General features: G+C 39.0%; 1 protein-coding gene across 50 annotated transcripts in view; it reads left to right on the plus strand.

Annotated features, from left to right (window-relative positions):
* The first annotated feature begins 2,317 nt into the window (after positions 1–2,317).
* Positions 2,318–24,131, plus strand: part of CEP295 (centrosomal protein 295) — a 54,898-nt gene continuing 33,084 nt past the window's right edge. For 12 of the 50 annotated variants that reach the window (XR_015157643.1, XR_015157644.1, XR_015157652.1 and 9 more), the window contains exons 1-10: positions 2,319–2,562; positions 7,657–7,793; positions 8,393–8,593; positions 9,707–9,831; positions 10,661–10,754; positions 13,194–13,286; positions 17,633–17,773; positions 19,393–19,576; positions 19,827–19,994; positions 21,944–22,165. Coding sequence is in view for 27 of the 50 variants with exons in the window: in XM_086383974.1 (XP_086240100.1) it covers positions 2,427–2,562; positions 7,657–7,793; positions 8,393–8,593; positions 9,707–9,831; positions 10,661–10,754; positions 13,194–13,286; positions 17,633–17,773; positions 19,393–19,576; positions 19,827–19,994; positions 21,944–22,165 (1,501 nt within the window). In the remaining 23 variants the exon portion in view is untranslated. Of the gene's footprint in view, positions 2,563–7,656; positions 7,794–8,392; positions 8,594–9,706; positions 9,832–10,660; positions 10,755–13,193; positions 13,287–17,632; positions 17,938–19,392; positions 19,577–19,826; positions 19,995–21,943; positions 22,166–24,131 lie in introns of those variants that run through there. The other 38 variants (XM_086383974.1, XM_086383980.1, XM_086383982.1 and 35 more) reach the window with 13 other exon arrangements.

Here is a 24,131-nt window from a genome sequence, read left to right on the forward strand (position 1 = left end):
TGAAGGCACTGAGATATGTCTGGGACCTGGGACCCTTTGCTGCAGTACTGAAGTATTTGCCCCTGGACAAATACCTCCCTGAGCAACAAAATACAAAGAAACTGTATGGGACTAAAAATAACTGCATGCATACACAGTTGGGGCAAAATTATGAACTGATGCAAAGAGACCAAAAAACCAAACTGTAATTTTCTTTTTAATATCTATACATTTATTTTTATTTGTTTGGCTGTGCTGGGTCTTGGTTGCAGTACATGGAATCTTTGATCTTTGTTGAGGCACATGGGATCTAGTTCCCTAACCAGGGATCGAACCCAGGCCCACTGTATTGTGAACGCAGAGTCTTAGCCACTGCACCACCAGGAAGTCCCTGAACTGCCACCTTTGAAAAGCCTGGAGCAAAAGCAGAGTACTGAGCATGCCCCCTGCACACAAGACCACAAAGTGCTGGGCAAACCACCTAAGCCATCCCTCTAGCCTGACCCCCACAAACACCTCTACCCTCATCCCCACACAAGAAACAAGCTCAGCCTCCTTGAAAAGTGAGCAAGTAAGGGAACAAGTTGTTTGTTCTCACTCCACCCTGCTGCAGAAGGGACCCCAGGAGAACTTTGCCTGAATTTCTTGTCTGGCCCCTGATAATTTAAATTGATTGAGGAGGCCAAGAACCCTGGTTGGTAACAGCACTTCACTCAATAGTTCCAGCAAAGTTTCAGCTGACAATCAGAATCAATTGCTAGTCATAATGAGTGAGCCATTCTGGACACTCTGAGGTGGTCTGGTTGGCAATAATAGAGAAACAAATCACAAACCAAGGCTCATTGGCTTCGTGTTCAACAGTTGGAAAGTCTCAGAGTTGTGACAGTAGACCAAACACTCTGATTCTAAGCCCACTGGGTTTTCTTTGATTCCTCACTGCCTCCTATCAAAAAAAAAATAACAAGCCTTAATTCAAAATCTCCAACTGTAAGATTTCTGCCCAGGATGCAGGTTGGGGAAGTGATTTATTTATTCATTCATTCAACAAACATTTCAGAAGCTCGAAGTGGCAGGTGACTGAACAAAGTGCACTCCAGTTCTTGAGAATTCAGTCTAGTCAACACAGAGCCTAATAAACAGATAATTTCAATAAGAATTGGTAAGTGCTATGATGGGGAATGTGCTTGGTGCTTTTGGAAAACACAGTGGGCACCAAAATTAGCCTAAAGCGTGAAATAATGGGCGCATCTTTTGTTCAGTGTGGGAGGGTACCTATGAGTCTGTGTTGAGGATGTTGAAGAGTTTTGTTTAGAATAAGTACAATTATTAAGATAAATGTGATCATGGACAGGGAAGCATGAAGGAAGAATCCCAGTATTTGGGATAAATATATGAATTCTAGTCTCGGTTTCACTCTTCCATGTCCTCTTGGCCAAGTCACCAAATTTCTCTGTAATGCAGCTTGTCTGTAAAACCAAGGTGGTTGTTGTTCAGTCACTCAGTCGTGTTCACCTCTTTGTGACCCCATGGTCATGTATGGGTGTGAGAGTTGGACTGTGAAGAAAGCTGAGCACCGAAGAATTGATGCTTTTGAACTGTGGTGTTGGAGAAGACTCTTGAGAGTCCCTTGGACTGCAAGGAGATCCAACCAGTCCATTCTGAAGGAGATCAGCCCTGGGATTTCTTTGGAAGGAATGATGCTAAAGCTGAAACTCCAGTACTTTGGCCACCTCATGCAAAGAGTTGACTCATTGGAAAAGACTCTGATGCTGGGAGGGATTGGGGGCAGGAGGAGAAGGGGACGACAGAGGATGAGATGGCTGGATGGCATCACTGACTCGATGGACGTGAGTCTGAGTGAACTCCGGGAGTTGGTGATGGACAGGGAGGCGTGGCGTGCTGTGATTCATGGGGTCGCAAAGAGTCGGACACGACTGAGCGACTGAACTGAACTGAAATATGAAACAGCTCTCACTCCCTTTCTGATTGCAGGTTATCTACAGCGGTTAAATCCTTGACATGTTCTAGGTAGTGTGGCCCTCTGGAGGCACAGCATTACGATACAGTTCCCTGTTGAGTGAATTGAAAACTATCAGAAAATAACTGCAGCGTGAGAAAGTACCAAACGAATTGTGTCCTCAGACAAGAAAGGCTGCACTTCCCAAGGCGTCTTCATAAAGACGCTTGAGACTGAAGCCACCCGGGTGGGCTGTGGTAACTAACTCTCCCTTCCTGGACCTCTGTCTCGGATCTGTAAGATGAGCCTGTCGGGAGACGTAAAGCAAAACCTCCGAGCCACGCCCGACACGAGAAATAATGGGCCCTACGTAGGAGGGGCGCGCGCCCCGAGCGGCTTCCGCCGCGGCCGTCCCGACGGCCCCCGGGGCGGGGCGGGGCGGGGCTCGGCGCTTCCCGCGGCCTGGCCGCGCCACTGGCGAGCGGTTTGAATGACGGAAGTGACGGCGGCTCGGAGATGGCCGCCTCGCTCACGCCCGAACGGCTGTTCGGAGGCAGCTGTGGGGCGGGCCGCCGGGCCTTCTGTGTCTGAGCCGCGATTCCTGAGGCCGGGCTTTCCTCTCCCTGGTGAGTGACAGAGGCGCTGGCCTCCCAAGGTCCCCGAGCGTGCACTTCTCCGCGAGGCGAGGAGCCGGGGGTGTGCTGCGGCGGGGGACGCACTCGCAGCGGCCCGCGGTTCTCCAGAGGCCGGGCACGAGGCCGGCGGGGCGCGCGTCCCCTCACGGGCTCGAGGCCGGCGGGGCGCGCGTCCCCCCTCACGGGCTCGCCTGCGCCGTGTGAAAGGCCGCCCCGGAGCCTTTGGCGCAGCCGGCCATGCGCGTTCCCGTGGGGTCGGGCCTCGCGGGGGCCCTGAGCTTCCAAGTCGGGGCGGCCGGAAGGGTCTGCGGGGTCCCACTGCAGAACTCCTGGGTGCGTCCTGCCCCCAGGTCACCCGCCGAGCGGCCTCACTCCTGGGAGCCGTTTAAGAGCCCAGCTTGGAATCGTTTCATGCAGAGAGCATGCTCTCTTTTGGTGTCTCTCACCTTTAATTTATTAGATAACTAAGTTCTGCCGCAAACGTCTGTTTTGTAAAACAATGGGGAACGGTAGACTCATTAAAATTTAGAAAGTATCTGGCAGTTTATATTTACTAAGACATACAATCAGAACAACCTGTTGGAGAAGATATTATACTCCGCTTATATATTTCAAGGAAGTGAGACCAAAGTGATTTTAAGTGTCTTTGCTTCAAGTGGAATTGGGCCTTGAAGCCGCATCTTCCTAATATAGGTGATTAAGAGGTGCTCGTTGCCATTTAATCCTCAGGACAGTCTTGAAAGATAAGTAGTATCATCTCTATTATTTGTCAGTAACAGTACTTAGAATTTGAAAATCTGTATTGATATGAATAAATACTAAAGTGAGGGAATGGGTGAAACTTCCTTAAGTAGGATTCCAGTTGGTAAGTGTAGAAGGAATAATGTAAGCAGAAAACACATTGTTTCAGGTGGTCATCAGTGGATACTAAATTTAGTTGGCAAATATGGTGGGGAACATGGTATTTACATAGCCTCAATTATCTCTCCACCAAATACTTTAAAAAAAAATGGTGTTTGTAGTGGAGGAACCTGTTAGGCACCTTCTTAATCAAGGGATCAAAACTCATTCTGGTGTGATGTGCTGAGAAGAGTACGTCATGACTTCTGTGGTGGTCTTGCCAAAAATGCATAACCTCAGTCTAACTATAGGAAGGGATTAAACACATCTAGATAGAGGGACATTATGCAAAATAACTGGCTGGCATCTTTTTAAAATGTCAAGATGGAGGAAGGGGTGACAGGACTGAGGAACATCTCAAATTAGAGGAGTTGAAGGAGACAAAACAGCCTAGCCATTAGAACATGATTTATAGACCCTTAGCCCCTGTGTTCTGAAATCTGTTTACATGGATGCCTCCCATAGACTGCTCCTAGTTAATGACAGCATGGGGTGGATGTGAAGGCAGGCCTGTTCCTGAGACACAAGGGATTTTGGCTTAAGGACTCCCCAGCAGTCTTCCTGAAGCTTCCTTAGACTGCACAGTTTAAGGGTTATCTACCCAACTTTGCCTTCCTCCTTCACTCAGTGGCAGATTTGCATGAAAGTCTGAAACACTCCTAGCTTTCACCACTTCCCTCTCCATTTTCCCTCACACAGGCATTTCCCCTAATAAAATCCTCGTGGGTTTCATCCCATTTTGGCATCTACTTCTTTGAGGATGCAGAGTGACACAACAGTCAAAGGATATGTTTTCCTTGGCTTGGGACCTGGTCCAGAAAATGGACATTAGTGGGACTATTGATGAAATTTGAATAAGGTCTGTAGATTAGCTAAAAGTATTGTGCTAGTGTTAATTTCCTGGTTTTGGTGGTTGTACTGTGGTTGACATTTAGAGAAGCTGGGAATACTAAATCAGATTATTTCCAAACAAGTGTAAAAATTAAGATAATGATATACAAGAAAAAACAGTTATTCTGTCACAGCTTAGGTAAAAATAACAAACATGCTTGTTCCTGTAATCCTCTAGAAAAGGAAATTGAAGATTACAGGATTACTTGTTTTCTCTTTGTTTCAGTTCAGTTCAGTTCAGTCGCTCAGTCGTGTCCAACTCTTTGCGACCCCATGAATCGCAGCACGCCAGGTCTCTCTGTCCATCACCAACTCCCGGAGTTCACTCAGACTCACGTCCATCGAGTCAGTGATGCCATCCAGCCATCTCATCCTCTGTCGTCCCTTCTCCTCCTGCCCCCAATCCCTCCCAGCATCAGTCTTTTCCGATGAATCAACTCTTCGCACGAGGTGGCCAAAGTACTGGAGTTTCAGCTTTAGCATCATTCCTTCCAAAGAAATCCCAGGGCTGATCTCCTTCAGAATGGACTGGTTGGATCTCCTTGCAGTCCAAGGGACTCTCAAGAGTCTTCTCCAACACCACAGTTCAAAAGCATCAATTCTTCGGTGCTCAGCTTTCTTCACAGTCCAACTCTCACATCCATACATGACCACAGGAGAAACCATAGCCTTGACTAGACGGACCTTTGTTGGGTCTCTTTGTTTAGTTCTTGTCAATCCCCTCTTGCAAAAAATACGGGCTTAAACAAAATTTTCCTTATTCCCTATATTTTAGCATTTCGGAAAGTTAGGAGCCATATATAAGAAACACCAGATTCTTCTCTTGGCTCTGCCAGTAGATATTGTCACTCAGGTCAATAACCTAAGAGGCCTTTGATTCTTGTCTAAAATAGAGAATGGTTGGTTGGCACTTTCAGAGTACATTACCAAAGCCTTGTGAATATCAGCTGAGTGGGTTTCAGCTGGAAAAGATTTTTCACATGTAAGCAGTTATTCCTTTTTGTCATCAGGTTGTAACAGTGACCACATATACCTATCTAGCACTTTATATGAATTAACTCATTGAATGAGTCATTCATTCAGTCAGCACACTGAAGGACCTACTTAGGAGCAAAGCAGCTTTTAGGCTCTGCACATACAACCATGAATAAGATCATTCCTGCCTTCTTTTTGATGGAGAGTTCAGTGAAAAAGTTTTAGTTTCTATTTTTGTTTGTTCAGTTAATAAGTCATGTACCAACTCTTTTGCAACCCCATGGACTGTAGCCTGCTAAGCTCCTCTGTCCATGTGATTTTCCAGGCAAGAATAGCAAGAATACTGTAGTGGGTTGCCATTTCCTTCTCCAGGAGATCTTCCCTACCTAGGGATCAAACCCAGGTCTTTGCATTGAGAGGTAGATTCTTTACCACTGAGCCACCAGGAAAGCCCTTAGTTCCTATTAGATAACCCCAAATTCTTCTGGTCGCTATTTGTACACCTGAGTGAAAACAGTATTTATCCTTAGTATGTGAAATACTGCGTGGTGGTAGTTATTCGTGGTTAATTTGGATATTAAAAAAAAAACAACAAAACCAGAGCCTCTATCCTTATTGTTAAGGAATCTAATTAGAAAGGGCAAGTTATTGATGAAAAACTAGAGGAAGGTAATATCAAGGCAGCGTAGGTTAGTCCTCATATGAATATGAGGGTAACATTTCTTATGGACAGGCAGGTCGGGACAGGCAGGTGGAGCAAGAATCACTGGAGGGCAGTTTCACAGGGAAGTGCTGCTTAAACTGGCTGCAGAAGGGGATTCCCTGGTGGTTTAGTGATAAGGACTCAGCACTTCCATTGCAGGGGGCCCAGGTTGATCCCTGCTCAGGGAACTAGGATTCTCACAAGTCAAATGGGGCAATAACAACAACAGAAAACTATCTTCAGAAAGATTTAAGTGTTTGGTTACCATATTTCCCTTCCTGGTCATTGTAAAGAGATTGATCTCAAATGAAATCATGGTTATGTACTGATTTGAAGTGTCTAATTTTTGAAAATGGCAATAATGGGAACAAGGAGATACAGAATCACCTGGGGAGGGTTTTTAAATTTTATAAAAACTATAGATTCTTAAATTCTTTCGTTTTTTCCCTGCCAGACTTCCCCAAATTGGGGCATGTTATAATCTAGAGACGCGATTGAGAACACCTGAGTGTAAACAGGAGCAATAGAAGACTAGATCTAGGAATCTTAAACCCTGGACTGAACCTAAAAATATAACTTTGTTCTAGGAGTTTTGTTTAATGATTTCATTTAAAAATCACACCACCAATTACTGAAGAGTTGTTTTACTGTAGAGGGGTTAATGTGATTCCCTAAGATACAATGACACTTGGTGATCGTATTATATATCACAGACTAGGAGCTGAAATATGAGCCAGGAGCCCTTGCAGTATAGTAGTCTCGCTGGTTATGTACAAGTTATCAGAGTTCTAGTGTTAAACTGTAATTTTGAAGCATTTATTCTGCGCTAACACACCTTTTGAAATCTTTGTGGTTTTCTATATTTAAGCTGGGTAAACTCTGGAAATCTCAAGTAGGAGTTAGTCAGGTCCCACATACTACAGGTAAATAATAATCTGCCACAGATGAGGAAGCATTTTTTCTTTTTTTTAATATGAAATTTATTGTCAAGTCCTCAATATTATAAATGGCTGTAATTGAGAAAACATCTTTTCAGCAAACTTTCATGATTTAACAATTGTTAGACTGCATTTTTTTTTTCAAAAGCATCGATTCTTCGCGCTCAGCTTTCTTTTTTTTTTTTCTTTTGAATTTTATTTTATTTTTAAACTTTACATAATTGTATTAGTTTTGCCAAATATCAAAATGAATCCACCACAGGTATACATGTGTTCCGCATCCTGAACCCTCCTCCCTCCTCCCTCCCCATACCATCCCTCTGGGTCGTCCCAGTGCACTAGCCCCACGCATCCAGTATCGTGCATCGAACCTGGACTGGCATCTCGTTTCATACATGATATTTTACATGTTTCAATGCCATTCTCCCGAATCTTCCCACCCTCTCCCTCTCCCACAGAGTCCATCAAGTAATGCTTGAAATGGTTTACTCACCACTAAACTGCTTTCTCCCCATCTGAGAACTACCAATTTAAGTGCTGAATTAATGATTGCTATTTATAAATAAGTTGAACTTAGTTTACCCAAATCATTCCATGTTTACAGCCCTTTAAAAAGTGTTCTAATCTTTACTGTCTTATTTTTAATAGATATATATATATATTTTTTTTTTAATGCAGAACCTTCATATTTAAAGTACTACATGAAAATGAAAAGAAAGGGAGTGAATGCTGGCAAGCTGAGATTGAGTCCTAATGAGGAAGCCTTCATTTTAAAGGAAGATTATGAAAGAAGACGAAAACTAAGATTGCTGCAGGTGAGATTTATTTGGAACATAGTGTCAACTTCTTTGTGTCCCCAAAATTATTAGTATTTTCTACATTGTTATTGTTGTTAAGTCACTAAGTTGTGTCTAACTCTTTGAGGCCCCATGGACTGTAGCCTGCCATGCTTCTTTGTCCGTGGGGGTTTTCCAGGTAAGAATATTGGACTGGGTTGTGGATTCCTTATCACTGAGCCACCAGGGAAGCCAGTTTTTTACATTCAGTTCAGTTCAGTTTGGTCGCTCAGTTGTATCTGACTGTGACCCCATGGACTGCAGCACATGAGCCTTCCCTGTCCATCACCAACTCTTGGAACTTGCTCAAATCAGAATGATAATGGCAGTCCCCTTAGGTCTCTGGGGAGGAAACATAATGGCTTATCAGGGAACTTTGTAAGTCTTATTTTTGGTTTTTTCTCCTTCACCTGGATTTTCTGCTTTAAATAGGGTTTATCTAATATCTTGTGAATATTCTGGAGAATTGATATATCTAATACCTGAATCAAATTCATTTAGGATCCTGTTTCCAAAGAGCTTTTCCAAAAAGTTGAAGTAAGCCTCTTTTCATGTAATCTTAAATATTCATCCTTTAGGTTCGAGAACAAGAAAGAGATATTGCTTTACAGATAAGAGAAGATATAAAACAGAGGAGAAATCAGCAATTCACTCGTTTGGCAGAGGAACTAAGGACAGAATGGGTGGAATCACAAACTCAGAAAATCAAGAACTTGGAAAAACTGTATTTGGCAAGTTTAAGAAATATGGGAGAGGGGCATCAACAAGCCAAAGAAAATGTAAGTGAGCACTTATTTGACTACCTGTCTGTGGTAATGATACTTGTTAAAAGTAGATTTGTGTTATTAGACACTGATAAAAATGTTTTCATGTATAGAATTTGCTGTGGGCAGCCTGAATGTTTTTGTAAATTTAATATAACTAAGAATCCTACTTGATTCATTTTCTGGTAAGAGTCATGTGAAGGAAAATCTGTTTTCTATGATGTTTAAATTAACATTATTCTCTAACAAACTTAGGGTTACCACTGGTGGGTGGTAAGGGATAATACATTAGGAGAATGGGATTAGCACACACACTACTATATATAAAATAGATAACCAACAATGACCTACTGTAGAGCACAGGAAACTATACTCAGTATTTCATAATAATCTACAAGGGAAAAGAATCCAAGAAAGAACAGCTGTATATGTGTATGTATAACGGAATCACTATGCTGTATACTGAAACTAACACAGCATTGTAAATCAAACTATACTTCATAAAAAAAGCAAACATTATTCTTTTCCAGTCCTTAACAACTGGGTGAATAAAATAGTAACCTTCAGAATTACAAGTTGTTACTCATTTCAGTCATTTTGGACAAGTTCGGTGGGATGAATTCAGATTTCTGATTTCATTATCACTCCTTCCTCATACCTCCTTAATGTGTAATTAAATGTGTATACACTTGAGTTCTTCCTTTCACAAAGGCAAAGTAGTACTTAACTCAGTATTTAAGACTACTCCCTGACCTTGTTTCTTCTGATTTATGGTTGGAAAATCCTAGATTGTGGTCCCAGAGATAGTCACACAAAATAAACAAGCTGGATTCCAAGAATGCATGTCTTTGTAACCAAACTTTTAGTCAGGAAGAACTCTTTAAAGAATTTGTCAATCAAAATATTCTTGGTCCCTGGCTTTAGTTTGTGTTTTTAGTATTAATAGCTTTAAGTTCTGATATCAGATTTTTGTAGCTTTATTTATTTCATCATTAATTTTGTGCTATAGCCAGTGTTTTCATTTGAATACATCTTCATGATTTTTGCCCTGACAGAGTACCACACATATTATATATTTGCCATTTTAGTCTTGTTTAACATGACATTTTAAGTAATATTTGTTTTTAGGAGCCTGATTTAAATGCTCTGGCACACCGGGCAGCAGAAAGGAAAAAAAAGGCAGAAATGAGACATAAAGAGGCCCTGAAAGTACAGAAAAATCAAAAAGAAATGTTAATGAAACAAAAAACCTGGTAAAGTAATAGTAATTTTTACCGTATTCTCCACTGAAAGTGATATGGCTGGAATTAAAGGGTACATTGGATATTTTTTTGTGTGTGTGGAGAAGGAAATGGCAACCCACTCTAGTACTCTTGCCTGGATAATCCCATGGGTGGAGGAGCCTGGTAGTCAACAGTCCATGGGGTCGCAGAGCTGGACATGACTGAGTGACTAAACTTTAAAACTAAAACTTGGATACTTTTTAAAAGTTACATAGTATATCCATGGTGTTTGTTAAACTTGGTTTAAAATAATGCAGTTGGGGGAGTACATACTAACAAGTGAACTTTCTCTTCTGTTCTGACTTTAGCAGCAGTTACTGAGTTTCTGAAGAAGTGTATTACTAGTTTAGAATGCAGGTCAACCAAAATCTGTCTGCCTCTGATATAAAAAGAAAAAAATCAGTGCAATTATGAACATTAAAAGAGGTTATAGACTCTGCAAGTCATTGATGAGATTTTTGCATATTGTAAAAATGAAAGAACCTATTAGCTAGTCAGAAGTGGTCATTTTATGCAGTGGCCCCTCTTTATCATTTTTAGGTTTTTATAATTCCAAATTATTCTAAAGAACATTAGATGTTTGTTGGGTCAGTCCACATTATGGAGCTTTATGTCTAGCTACACCGCTTTTACTCTTTATTTTCTCACATGTGTATGCACTCTATTAAATAGCATTTGAGCCTGTGGGATCAGGCTGTGGAGGATTTCTTAAGATTGTAATGGCTTTTATATTTTTAACTTTGAGTTGTACTGTAACATTATTTGAGAGATTAATTTATGACATCTTTTATTTTTTAAGGCATATAAAAGCTCGAAAAGAAGCTCTGCTTGTGGAAAAGGAGAGATCTGCCAAAATTGCAAGTCTGCCACCCCCTCCTCCAGCTCTCTTTGAGGTGAATTACTCTGGGTATGGGAGCTTGGATATAGTAATTCTTCTTTGCTGTTAGAATTCAGTGCACATCCAAATGCCGTTTGTTTGAACTTAGTTTTTAACTGTACTGGTAATACATATCTAGAATATTTAAAAATAATAATAGACAGCATTTTACCCACAAATGCTTTAGTTTGTATCTCTGATGTTAAAGGACTTTAAAGCACAATACTAATATATGTTGTTCCCAGTATAATCTGATACCCAGTCTGTGTTCAGTTTTCTCCAGTTGTCTTGAGATTTTTTTGTTGTTTGAAAAACTGTAACCTTTTTTATTTTATTGGGAAAGAAAAGGATTATTTGCCCTAAAGACTTTCCCACATTCAAGATTTGGCTATTGTAAATAGTTATCATTTTATAGACACAGAAATTAGGTCCAGATAAGTTAATAACTTCACATAAGATTATGTGAAATGGTAAGAAAAGTCTGTTTCTTTGTGAGAGTAAAATGTGTGATTTTGTGATTTGAAGCTTTTTTTAAAAAAAAAAACATTGAACTTATTAAGCAGAAATTAATTTTGAAAGGTATTGCTTCTCCTGCTCAGATTATCTTGCTGTGGTTATTAAAACAACTCATTTGGATCATTATCTAAATTACATAGGTGTGTTTATCAAAAAAGTTAAACAGAAATTTAAAAAATACAAATACAGGATATATTATTTTGTTGTATAGACAAGAGTATTTTATGTATGTGTGATCAGCCTCAGTACCAGGTAGTCTCATCTTAAGCCTCTGGTTTTGTCAGCCTTCCTACTTTTATGTTAGACATCTGCCATGTGACATTTGATCTAGTAAGATCCAAACAGAGAAGTCAGATTTCAGCCATTCCCCCAGTGCCTTGTTAAAAGGCAGGCAGTATTTTGCCCATTTTTTAAAATTATTATTATTACTTTTGTCATAATTCTTAATGTTTCTAACAAGCCGAAAGTGAAACTGGCTCAGTTTTGTCCAACTCTTTCTGACCCTCTTGGAATTCCCCAGGCAAGAATACTGGAGTGGGTAGCCATTCTCTTCTCCAGAGAATCTTCCCAACCCAGGGATCAAATCCAGGTCCCCTGCATTGCAGGCAGATTCTTTACCATCTGAGCCATCTGGGAAGCCCTAACAAGTCAAGGTCAAAACTTTAAACTGACCAAAACATTGTCTGTGTAAGTGATTTGGCAAATACGAATTATATGTTAAACTGTGGTGGTACTTTTCCCCCCAACATTTTTATTATGAAAAATTTTTAAATACAGAGAAGAGTATAAGAAATAGCTTGTGTGTAGATTTCATTTTGCATTATGTGTAGATTTCAAATGGTTGTGTATACATTTGAAGATATAAATGTATACATTTGAACGTATATTTATAGGTTACATTTCACCCCATATACTTTAACGTACCTCTGCTAAGAATAAAGACATTCTCTTTTCCTAACGAAACTCTAGGTTTGTTTCTATTTTTTGTTGTGCTGGGTCTTTGTTGCAGTGCGCGGGCTTGTCATTGTGGTGACTTCTCTTGTTGTGGAGCACAGTCTCTAGGGGCATGGGCTTCAGGAGTTACTGCTCATGGATCAGTAGTCATGGCTCCAGGCTCTAGAGCACAGCCTCAGTGGTTGTGGTGCACAGGCTTAGTTGCTCCGTGGCGTATGAAGTCTTCCCCGACCAGGAATTGAATGTATCTCCTGCATTAACAGGCAGATTTTTACCACCATACCACCAGGTTAGTCCAGGACATTCTCCTATGTGGCCACAATATCACACTAAGAAAAGTAACCAGGATCCAGTCAAGGTTTACCTCTTGCTTCTGTTTGCTTTGTGTCTTCAAAGTAAAGCATTCTCTCCCCAACCCTTTTTTATTTCAGAATTTTTGAATAGACTAATTTCTTGTATTCTGTATTTGTCTGATTTGGTTATGTGGCTACAAGAGATCTCAATTATATTGGTAAATTTTTCTCTTTTCAATTTCCAAATAATCTGGGAGATGATACTTAGCATCACAAGTATCTATCATCCTTTTGCATTTATTCATTGGCCTACTTCCATTAGACAAAAGAGAACTTTCTTCTTTCAGTGATTATGAAAAGACAAAAGAGAACTTTCTCTTATCATTGATTATGAAACATCATAACCAAATGAGCAAACTTAAAATCAGTAATAGAGGCACACCTTGCCATTATGTGCCTCCTGATGTCATACAGTAAACTGTAGAGTGTCACCTATTCATTATTCTTACTGAAATACAATCTGACTTTTAAACCTAAACTTCAGATTAGTGGAAATACAGTGCACGCTCTCATGAAGAAAAAAAATAAAGAATAACTGATTAAAATATAAAATTACTTTTTTCAATGGATCCTGCTTCAAATGAAAATGAATACTTCCAACTTAACAATCTATTTTCTGTTTCATTTTTCAGAATGTTGAAGTAAAGAAAACTAACGTGAAGACGAACAGTTCTACCTACCATCATCTTTGTACTTTTGTGAATAGAGAGGTGGACACAAAGCAGGTGATTGACTTTTTTCATGACTCTCACTTTATTATTTCTCTGTCCATTGAATTGAGTTATATATTGTTCTACATATATTGTTATCAGATATCAAAATTTGAACAGCTTTACCAACTGTCTTAGGGTAATAGTGATTAAAAAATCTTTTAAATATGCTTTGAATTACAATGTCATGTTGAATGTGAATGGAATGTTGATATAATATGAATGAAAGGGATTGGCCTCCTAAATTGATATATTTAATTTTCTTACCATAAAAGTTTTTTTGACATAAAAAGAATACATACTCTAGAAATTTGAAACTAGATACATGTAAAACACCTAAGTTTTCATCACGAAAAAGTAATCGGTTAATACATTAATGGATTCATTATAGTATTTTTAATTAATACATTTTCATTATTTGTGTATAAACATACACATGCTTTTTAAAACATGATTTTTAATAGCTACTTAAATATTTCATTATGGAGTTTATTTAACCATTCTATTGTGGAGGGGTTTTTTTTTTTTTTTTGCTTTGTAAATAATGCAAACATAATCATCTTGTACATTTTTTATAGCTTTTTAAAAAAATTTATTTGTTTATTTCTGGCTGCATTGGGTCTTTGGTGTTGCCCGCTGGCTTTCTCCAGTTGTGAAGAATAGGGGCTCCCTTCGGTTGCACTGCTCGGGCTGCTCGTGGTGGTGGCCTCTGGTCGTGGAGCACGGGCTCTGTGGCCCGTGCGCTTCAGTAGTTGTGGTGCGTGGGCTTAGTTGCCTCGCGGCATGTGGGATCTTCCTGGACCAGGGGTCAGACCGGTGTCCCCTGCATTGCAAGGTAGATTCTTAACCGTAGGACCACCAATAAAGCCATGTTGTGTATATTTTGTCTACAGCTCTGATTGTATGTTTAGAATAAATGTCTAAAAGAGAAATTATAGGTTCCACAGTGTATAACATTTTATCACAGATACTTGATATAGATCTTTAAATTTCCTTTTAAAAAGTGACTGCAACATATGAAAATGGCCGTCTTACTGTACTCATGGCTTCCCTGGTGGCTCAGTGGTAAAGAATCCGCCTGCAATGCAGGAGACCCTGGTTCAATCCCTGGGTGGGGAAGATCCCCTGGAGAAGGGAATGGCTACCCACTCCAGTATTCTGGCCTGGAGAATCCCATGGACAGAGAAGCCTGGTGGGCTATAGTTCTTAGGGTCACAAAAGGTCAGACACAGCTGAAGTGACCTAGCACACAGCGTACATCATATCCTTGTCTGTAGGAAATGATATGGCTTAAAAATTAATTATCTGTGTTAAGGGTGACAAACAATTGTTACTCCTTGTTATAATTGCTGTTTCTTTGTAACAGTGAATTTTCACCTTTTTCATGTTAAGATATATTTATCTACTAGATACATACACTATTTCACAGTGTAGCATTCATGTGGAGGTTAGAATGCAACAAATTCTGTAATAGCTAGTGTTAATATTTGATCAAGACACAAGATGAGTATTACCATCATAAAGTTAACTTCTAAGAAAGGAATAAATCTTGAAGCTTGTTTAAATTGTAAAATACTATTATAACTTCAATACCTTCTATTAGTATTAAACATATATTTTATACTAAGATTGATGAAAGACATTTCTGTTTTTAGCTGTCATATAGGGTATCACTGATGGTGTCACAGTAAATTTTTAAACTTTTTTCTTTGACAGTAACTAAAAGACCTACCTTCTCTTCAATTTCTGGACTTGAAGATTACATTAGTAGTTATAATGCAGTTTTATAAAAACTGTCCCGCATACTAAAGCATTCTAATATTTTCTTCCTTACACCATCACTTAGGAAAAATCTGTCTGTAAACCTTGGGTTTAAAATGTGATAGTGCAGTAATGTGCTTGAATTCCCAGATAACAAATCTCTGTATTTTCATCTGCATCTAAGCTTATTTCACATGTGCAATAATTTAGAATCTTTCTTTGAGTAGAATGATAGGATCTTTATAGGAGGTATCTTATAAAACTACTTGCATTCTTGGCATATATTTCAGTTATTCCTTCAGCTGCTTTCTCCAGATAAGCACTTTCATTTCGTTCAGTCAGTCTTTTAGCATGTGAGAGTTGCTGTCATGTTTTGTTTGAATATCTTGATAAAGTGGTTATACTTGGTAGAGTCTGTTGTATGTTATAAAGTTTGTCTTTGACAGAATGATGACATTGACCTGCTATATTCCTATTTAGAGCCAGTTATTCTCTAAATTTTGTGCTACATTTACGTTCTGTACACACAAACAAAACTTCATAGGCTTGAAATTCCTAAATTACTCCTGCTCTTCATCCTTTATATTAGTATTAAAAAGTTGTTTTATACTAAGGATGTTTTCATCTGATTTATTCCTTTGTCAATGACTGTACGCAGCACTTGTTAAAATGGATTTTTCATCCTAGAAATATTTTTCTAATCAGATCCACTGTATTGTTTGCTGTAAGATCCAGAAATGTCAGCAGACAAGCAGAACAGATTTCGACCTATATGTCTTGGGTAGAAGATGCAGAAGTAGCATATTTAATCACTTACTGTTTTGTGTATTGCAGATTACAATTCATGGGAAAGGGGTTTTCAGAAACATGTTTTCTAAAAAGTATTTTTGCTTGGGATTTACACTTTTGCAAATTTCACATATATCTTTTGAGTTCAGCTGGTAAAAATAGAATCTTGCAATTATTTCAACCAGATACTTGTTTAAATTTTTAATTGCATTGACACAAAGTTTCAGCAGATTGTCTTCTTAAAGAAAACAGTTACTTGTAAAACCTTGTTTTGACATTGAATGGTCAGATTACATGGTAAAGAACCCACCTGCCAATGCAGGAGATGTGAGTTTGATCCTAGGTCGGGAAGATCCCTTGAAGAAAGAAATGACAACCCACTCCAGTATTTTTGCATGGAAAATTCCACAGACAGAGGACCCTAGCAGGCTGCAGTCCAAAAGAGTTGGACACAGCTTAGCAATTGAACAGCTGCAGCAGCAGTCAGATTAAAACTTGTTTGGCATGTCTAATGTTTCTCTGACCCTTTATTGATACTCTTTATATATATCATTATATCTGGACTCAGTCTGTTTATTATATATGTTGTGTGTTTTGAAGTTTTTCCTTCTCTTCAAATTTTGGTTTATCATAGTTGACATTCTGGTTTTTAATTCACCCTCACATGATGTTAAGAATCCCCAAATAACTTTTTTTCTTAAAAACCTCATGGCCTAAATGAAATGTTGCTCCTAAAATTCATTTTAATATTTTACATGTTAATACACTGAATAATTTTATAGAGGTTATAACTTTGATTTAATCTGACCTTTGTTAATAAGGATTTACATAAATATTTATTAGCTCAAAAGGAATATAATATTTTTCATACATTTATTTGGCCATTACACTCTTTGTTTCTTTCTTATTTTTTGGCTGCATTGAGCAGCTTGCAGGATCTTAATTTGCTAACCAGGGATCCAACCACATCCCCTGCATTGGGAGGGCAGAGTCTTAACCAGTGGACTGCCAGAGAAGTCCCTACTCTTTCTTAATTCATTAGCTATCTCTTTATTTATCTCACTACTTGAGAGTTATAAATAATTTTAAATATGTGGTAATAGCTTTTGTGGTTATTGTTTCACTGACTGATAGATTTTTACCATGTAAAATATTTAAGATTTTTACTTAAAGTTATGTTTGAAATGCTTACTTGTATTTGAAAGTGAATGTTTAGGTATAATAGTAAATCCAGGTTATGTTCCATGCCCCACCCCGAACGCACATGCACACATTTAATGTTGCTATGTTAATGAAATAATGGCTCACTGTACAACCACATGATCATTGATTTGCACAAGTTCTAGTAAGCCAGAAATTATGTTAAAGAAGGTGTTTTGATTATTTGGCCTTCCCGAGGTGCAAGCCAAGCAGCAAATTTTGGCTGAAAACCAAAGGCAAATCTTAGTGCTAATGGCTTTCATGACCTTTGACGTTTGTGATTTCTTAACTATTATTTGTTTACCTTTCAACACTGTTGTTTTAGTAGAATTTCTTAATAAAAATAGGATGGAGGAATTATTTGGATGAGTATAGTGTACTTTACTTTAAAATGAACAAGTTGTAAAACTGTTTAACAATTCGACTTTTTTCATACATACATGCTGTTGATAATTGTGGGCATTTAAAAATATAACTTGAAAGAATATATGTAGCTGGTTATCATTTAATTTGATATAAATAGAAAAACATGATTTTAGGGTTGTTTTGCTTTTTAGTTACCACTTTGTTTCATACTTTATTTGTCTAAAATGTTATTGATTGACTGCTAGCCAGATCCTCATTTGGCTGCTGAAGAAGAAGCTAAAAGATTAGAAGAACTACAGAAGCAGGCAGCGCAAGAGAAAATGGAACAGAGTGAGAAGGCACATGCCCGGGGATTCCAAGCAATGAAAAAGATCCATTTGGCTCAAGTAAGCATTCAGTTCTGCTGATGGCCTTACGGATGGCACTGTAGGACTTAACTGACAGGGAACAGTCTCAAAGGACAGAGTCTTGAAGAATGGGAAAACGGCGTCTCTGATTCATGTTATTCCAAGTTTTCCGACTTGCTTTTACCTCCTCGTTTCAAATTCAGGTTGGATGAAACTGTTCTCATTTTTCTTCTAAAATTTGTACTAATGAATATATTAAAAGTTTAATGTATTAATCAGTTTAAAAATAGCCCAAGAAGAAATTAATCACTTTTCTAGTTTAGTTATTTGAATTACATTTGTGCTCTATGGATTTTCAGATTCGATTCGTTAAATATTTACCAAGCAAAGGACTTGTTGGCTTTGCAGAATATTGTTCAAAAATAGTCACAATCCTTGCTGTCAAGAAGCATTGAACTTTGTTGCAGAGATGTAAAATATGTATGATGAAAGCTGGCTTTGTAGTTATAGCATTGCATCTGTCATGCTTATTGTTCAATGTTTATTCTTGAAACAGCATAGAAATGATTCCTCTTCTTAGAAGTCTGATTTTCTTTTCTGAATTTGACTAATACATTTGGATTTTTAAACATTCATCTGAAGAATGAGTTTTTATGCACTTCTATGGTAATTAGACGCCACAGAATTAGATGCCTTAGTTTGTATAATTTGAACTGAATTATGACTTAAATTTTTAGTTTTTATCACTAGGACTTCCCTGTTGGCTCAGACAGTAGAGAATCTGTCTGCAGTGCCGAAGACCTGGGTTGGATCCCTGAGTCAGGCAGATCTCCTGGAGAAGGGAATGGCTACCCACTCCAGTAATCCTGCCTGGGAAGTTCCATGGAGAGAGACTACAGTCAGGTTAACCCCTAGTTTATAAACCCCTAGTTTATAAAAGCTAAAAGATGAATTTCATCTAAGTTTTAAACCTACAGGCAAAAAAACATGAAAAGTAATATAAACTGAGCACATTCTTGCATAAATTAGTAGTGTTTAGTGGTTAAGAAAGTGGACTTCACAGTCAATCTTCCCAGGGTTTTCCTCCCTTCTTCACTACTTAGCTGTTTAATCATAAGCATAGTGTGGAATAACAGGAAATATTTGTTAAGCCACAATCTCCCTGAGTCTTGGTGCTCACTTGAGAATGGTATCTGCTGCTGGCAGCATAGAGAACTGAAAAAAGTACATTGCAGGAGCGGTGGCACCTTAATTAGAGTGTAGCTTTGTGACTGTCCCGAGGAAGGAGACCTGACAGACACGTTTGAAGCTTTGTGGCCTAACCAAAACCATCTTCTCATATTACTTGCCAGCATAATAGAGTTGACCCTTGAAGTGTGTGGGTCAGCTTACACCTGCATATTTTTTCAATGGTAAATACTGTGGTGCTGCACGGTCCATAGTTGGTTGAATCTGCGGATTTGGAAGAACTGCGGATATGGAGGGCCAACTCGTAGTGTCTTGTGGCATTTGATCAAATGGTAAAGGAGGGGATGGAACTACAGCCCCTGTCTTCATGATTTCTCCACTTTTAATTTCCTTCATGATTTCCTCACTATTAATGTTACTATCCAAAGTGTGTGACTCAGTTGTTAATTATTTCTCTTTATTCTTGGAAGAATCAAGAGAAACTAATGAAAGAACTCCAGCAGCTCCAGCAAGAGGACCTGGCACGCAGGAGACTGATGGTAGCACGGATGCCACCACAACTAGTGGAACTTCCATACAAACGCAGTGAAATGAAAGAAGATTGGCAGAGAGAGCTAGAATTTGCCTTTGAAGACATGTACAACGCAGACAGAAGTAAGATGTTTTCAGTAAACTTTCAAAGTTTACTTTGAAATGTTATTAAATGTCATTAAAATGTTACTTATTAAATGTCTTTGTGGGAAAATACATTTGTCTTGATGAAGCAGTTTTTGTTTTGAAAGTTCTCATTTGAAAGAGGTGCTCATATTTTAAACTTGAAACTGTGATGAGCTTTAAAATTTTATGTGCAAGTTCTTTTTAGTCATTTTGGAATGGAAACATGTCTGTGCATTTCTTTATTGAGAGGTGAAAGGAAACCTGATTTTGCACCTTGAACCAGAGCCTCTGCCTGCTGTGATTGATCAGATCCAAGACGAAGAACTGGACCTCTCAATGGAACACGAAAGTTTAGGGGAGACTGAAAACATTCCAATGACAGAAGCTGAAACAGTACATTCTAGTGAAGCAGATGGTAAAAACTTCTGACCTGAATATTGCTGTATTTTATAGGAAAAAATGTTAATCATTTGCCAGCAGTTAGGAAAGGCTGGTTTGATTTAACTACTGCTGCTGCTAAGTCGCTTCAGTCGTGTCCGACTCTGTGTGACCCCATAGACGGCCGCCCACCAGGCTCCCCCGTCCCTGGGGTTCTCCAGGCAAGAACACTGGAGTGGGTTGCCATTTCCTTCTCCAATGCATGAAAGTGAAAAGTGAAAGGGAAGTCACTCAGTCGTGTCCGACTCTTAGCGACCCCATGGACTGCAGCCCACCAGGTTCCTCCGCCCATGGGATTTTCCAGGCAAGAGTACTGGAGTGGGGTGCCATTGCCTTCTCTGAATTTAACTACAAACAGTGCCTAATACTAATGGGAGTGATAAGGGGAGGAAACTTCAGATTTCCGTCACTAAAGATCCTTTTCATATACATAGGAGGAATGTTTATATATATATATATATATATATATATGTAGTCTGAAGATTTTTAGGTTACTTAGGTTATTTGATAAACTCAGTTCATTTGAAAGGTCAGCATTTTTTTGTTTTTGCTTTTTAGATTTTGTGCTTCTACGGTGCAATCTACTGTGCTTCTAGGCACTTCATATGTGAGGATGAACAGCACAAACTTAGGTTGCTTCCAAACTTCATCTCTCTCTCCACCTTCTGAATTTTTTCAGTTGCCAGTGTCTAACAGTACATTTTTCATCTTCTCTTGCCTTGTCCTTCTGTCTTCCTCATGTTAATGATGATACCACAGTCTGCAGTAATCCAGGCCAGAGCTATGAGAGGCATCAATACCTCTAAAAAGACAAAGCTGTTTTTCACTACACATCTCCTTAGAGACCAAGTCTTCTTCCTTTTAACTTCTTTTCTCCCCATTCCTAAGAGTATTGCCTTTGTTCAAAACCACTCAGACTTTCTTTTCATCTTCACCATACACTGTGGATAGGTAGTCCTTGGGGGTTCCCATTTTATGTGGATCTCCTCTAAGACTCCTTGGGGTAGGGCTCTAGGCATTATCCCTGTTTCCTGTGTTCACACTGCTGTCCGAACAAAGTATAAGGTTACTACGATTTGGCATAAATTTCAGAAAAATGGGTTCTGGGCTCAATTGCCATGAATTCCCCTTTAAACTTCATTTCTGGCCTCTGCAGAATCTTTTATTTTCTTGCAAACCTTATAGCACATATTTTGAATGCTAGTCTTAACCACAGATTAAGAGATACACATTCTGTCATCATTTATCAAGTGGAATAAGCATCTTCCTGATACATTTTTAAGCTTGCTGCATGCCGATCATTGAAAAATACAGTTGACCCATGAACAAGGGGTTAGGGGTGCCAACCCTCCATACAGTCCAAACTCTGCTTGTAACTTGGGCCTCAGTATCCAGTATATCTGCAGATTCAACCAACCCTGGATCATGTAGTCCTGTGATAACATATTTATTTGAAAATAATCTGCACATAAGTGGAGCCCAGGTGGTGCTAGTGGTTAAAAATCTGCATGTCACTGCAGGAGACGAAACAGATGTGGATTCAGTCCCGGGGTTGGGAAGATCCCCTAGAACATGGTATCCCACTCCACTGTTCTTGCCTGGTCCCATGGACAGAGGAGCCTGGTGGGCTGCAGTCCATAAGGTCGCAAAGAGTCAGACATGACTGCAGTGACCTAGCATGCATGCACGTGCAATTCACATGCATGTTCACGGGTCAGCTGTAATCGAATTTTGGTGTCCTTATTTAAATTTAAGTTGAAAAAAATTATACCTGGTTATAAAATTGTGTTTAATTGTAAATACTGAGGAAAATACAGTTGTACTTTTGTTTTAACCAGTGGTGGTTGTGGTAACTAAGTGTAAAGATAGACTAATTTACTTTATTTGTAATAGGTGCTGAATAAATTGTATTTCCTTTTCTTTTAGTTCCCTCAGCAGTGAAGACCCACCGGATTCCTTCAAAAATTCTTTTTAAAAAATTATTAAATAAGATCCGAAGCCAAAAATCTCTCTGGACAATTAAATCCGTGTCTGAAGAGGAGGGTGAAATGATTACAACTGTCAGTGAAGCTGAAAGTAAAGCCCTGACAGTTGAATCAGGAGCAACTGTGAGTGAAGACAGAACATTATCCTCTGGGCAGGAACAAGGTAGTTTTCTCCAGTCTCATATTATAGTACATAAACCCTTTCTAAGTTGTTCAAAGATAAGCTCATTTCTGAAAAATCAAAGAACAGAGGTCAAAAGGAAGAAAAATGTTTCAAAGCCCATAATGCTGCCACTTACAGGCAGTGAGTGTTAGAAACCTTACTGAATCCTCTTCCAGAGCACTTTGAGTGTAGTGAGTTATTCATAGATATGTTTCCAAAGACATTGATGAACCAGAACTAGCCTGTTCCTTATGTTGAGATGTACAGGCTGTTTCTAATGTTTCTTATTACTTTTTTGCACTGTAATGAGCATCATTTTAGCAAAGTCTTTGCCTACATCTTTAATTATTTCCATAGGAACAAAGGAAAGGAATTCCCGAATCAAAGGATATGAACACATTAACAGTTTTGAATGTACAGTATTGTGTGTTTATTTTACTTTCCCACCAGAGATTTGGTTTCTTGTTAATTTTTAAAAAAAAATTTTGGTAGATAAATAGGCTATTTAAATATATTCCCAGAAGTTACTAAAGTCAAACCAGTAGTATTTCCTTGAATTACATACTATCAAACAAGAATCATGATATAACTCTTCTTTGATTTGCTTTTTTCTTTGAGTTTTATCTTCTAGATTTTTTTTAAACAAAGTAATTGGATTTATGTGGAAATGTTTTGCTGCCAGCCTTCTTAAAGAAGTGGCTTGTAGTTCCTATTTAAGTCTTTGATTTGATCCTAAGTACAGCAGGAATCCTTCTGAAAATACTTTCTGCACTTGACCTTTTGACACCTCCCTTTCTTGGTTTTCCTACGTCGCTGACTTCTCCGTTGCTGTTTTCTTTGCTGCTTATTCTCATCTCAACAACCACTAGTTATTGCCCCAGAACTTGATTCTCACATCTCATCTCTTTGTATTGATACTCCCTAGTTGGTCTCTAAAATGTGATGCCTTTACATTACACTCTGTATGCCAGTGACTTCCAGGTGTGTCTTTCCAGACTTGGCCTCTTCGTTGAACTCCACTTCTTTATTTAAATGTCTATTTGATATTTTCCCTTGGTGGCTCAGGTGGTGAAGAATCCACCTGCAATGCAGGATTGAACCCTGGGTCAGGAAGATCCCCCTGGAGAAGGAAATGGCAACCCACTCCAGTATTCTAGCCTGGAGAATTCCATGGACAAAGGAGCCTGGCAGGCTACAGCCCATGGGGTCACAAAGAGTCAAACACGACTAAGCAGCTAACACACACACACTCGTGTATCGAATCACATCTTAAACTTCTCCAGAGCTAAGTTTTTGATATCCCCTCCTGCCCTATACCTGCTTTTCCTATGATCATATATTTCAGTAAGTGGCAAAAAATTCTCTTGCTTAAGCCAAAAAGCTTGTCATTCTGGTTTGTCTCTTCTGTATTCTACATCCAAATCATCATCAACCTATTGATCCTATGGTCAAAATATATCCAGAGTCCAGCCATTTCTTACAGCTACCATCCTTGTGTAAGTAACATTCATTCTCTAGTGTAGATTCTTGCCTACACTAACCTCCTCTCTATGCATAGCTTTGGCACCTTCCTGCAGTAATCTTTTTCCAGAGTCATCTTGTTAAAACATGTCAGCTACGTCATTCCTTTGGGGGAAACCCTCCAACAACTACCCATTTCCTTCAGGAAAACTGTTTTTCTTATGGTGGCATCAGATCTCCCCACACACCCCTCCCCACTACTTCCCTTACTCACTGTTGCTCTGACTTCATTTTTTCCCCAACCACTGCACTGTAGGCACTGGCTTCCTGGCTGATTTTCCAACACAGCAAATATAAATCATATGGTCTTTGAAAGTGCTGGTTTTGGGTGGGGAGGGGGATGCCCTTGGGTATATTTATGGCTTACTCTGTCACTTCTTTCAAATACTTGCTCAGATACCACTTTCTCAATAAAGCCTTCTCAGCCACTCTATGTAAAATGTCA

Source organism: Bos grunniens, chromosome 29 (assembly GCF_055505025.1).
Source record: "Bos grunniens cultivar Pamir isolate PY7600 chromosome 29, Bosgru_T2T1.0, whole genome shotgun sequence".
Lineage (NCBI taxonomy): Eukaryota > Metazoa > Chordata > Mammalia > Artiodactyla > Bovidae > Bos > Bos grunniens.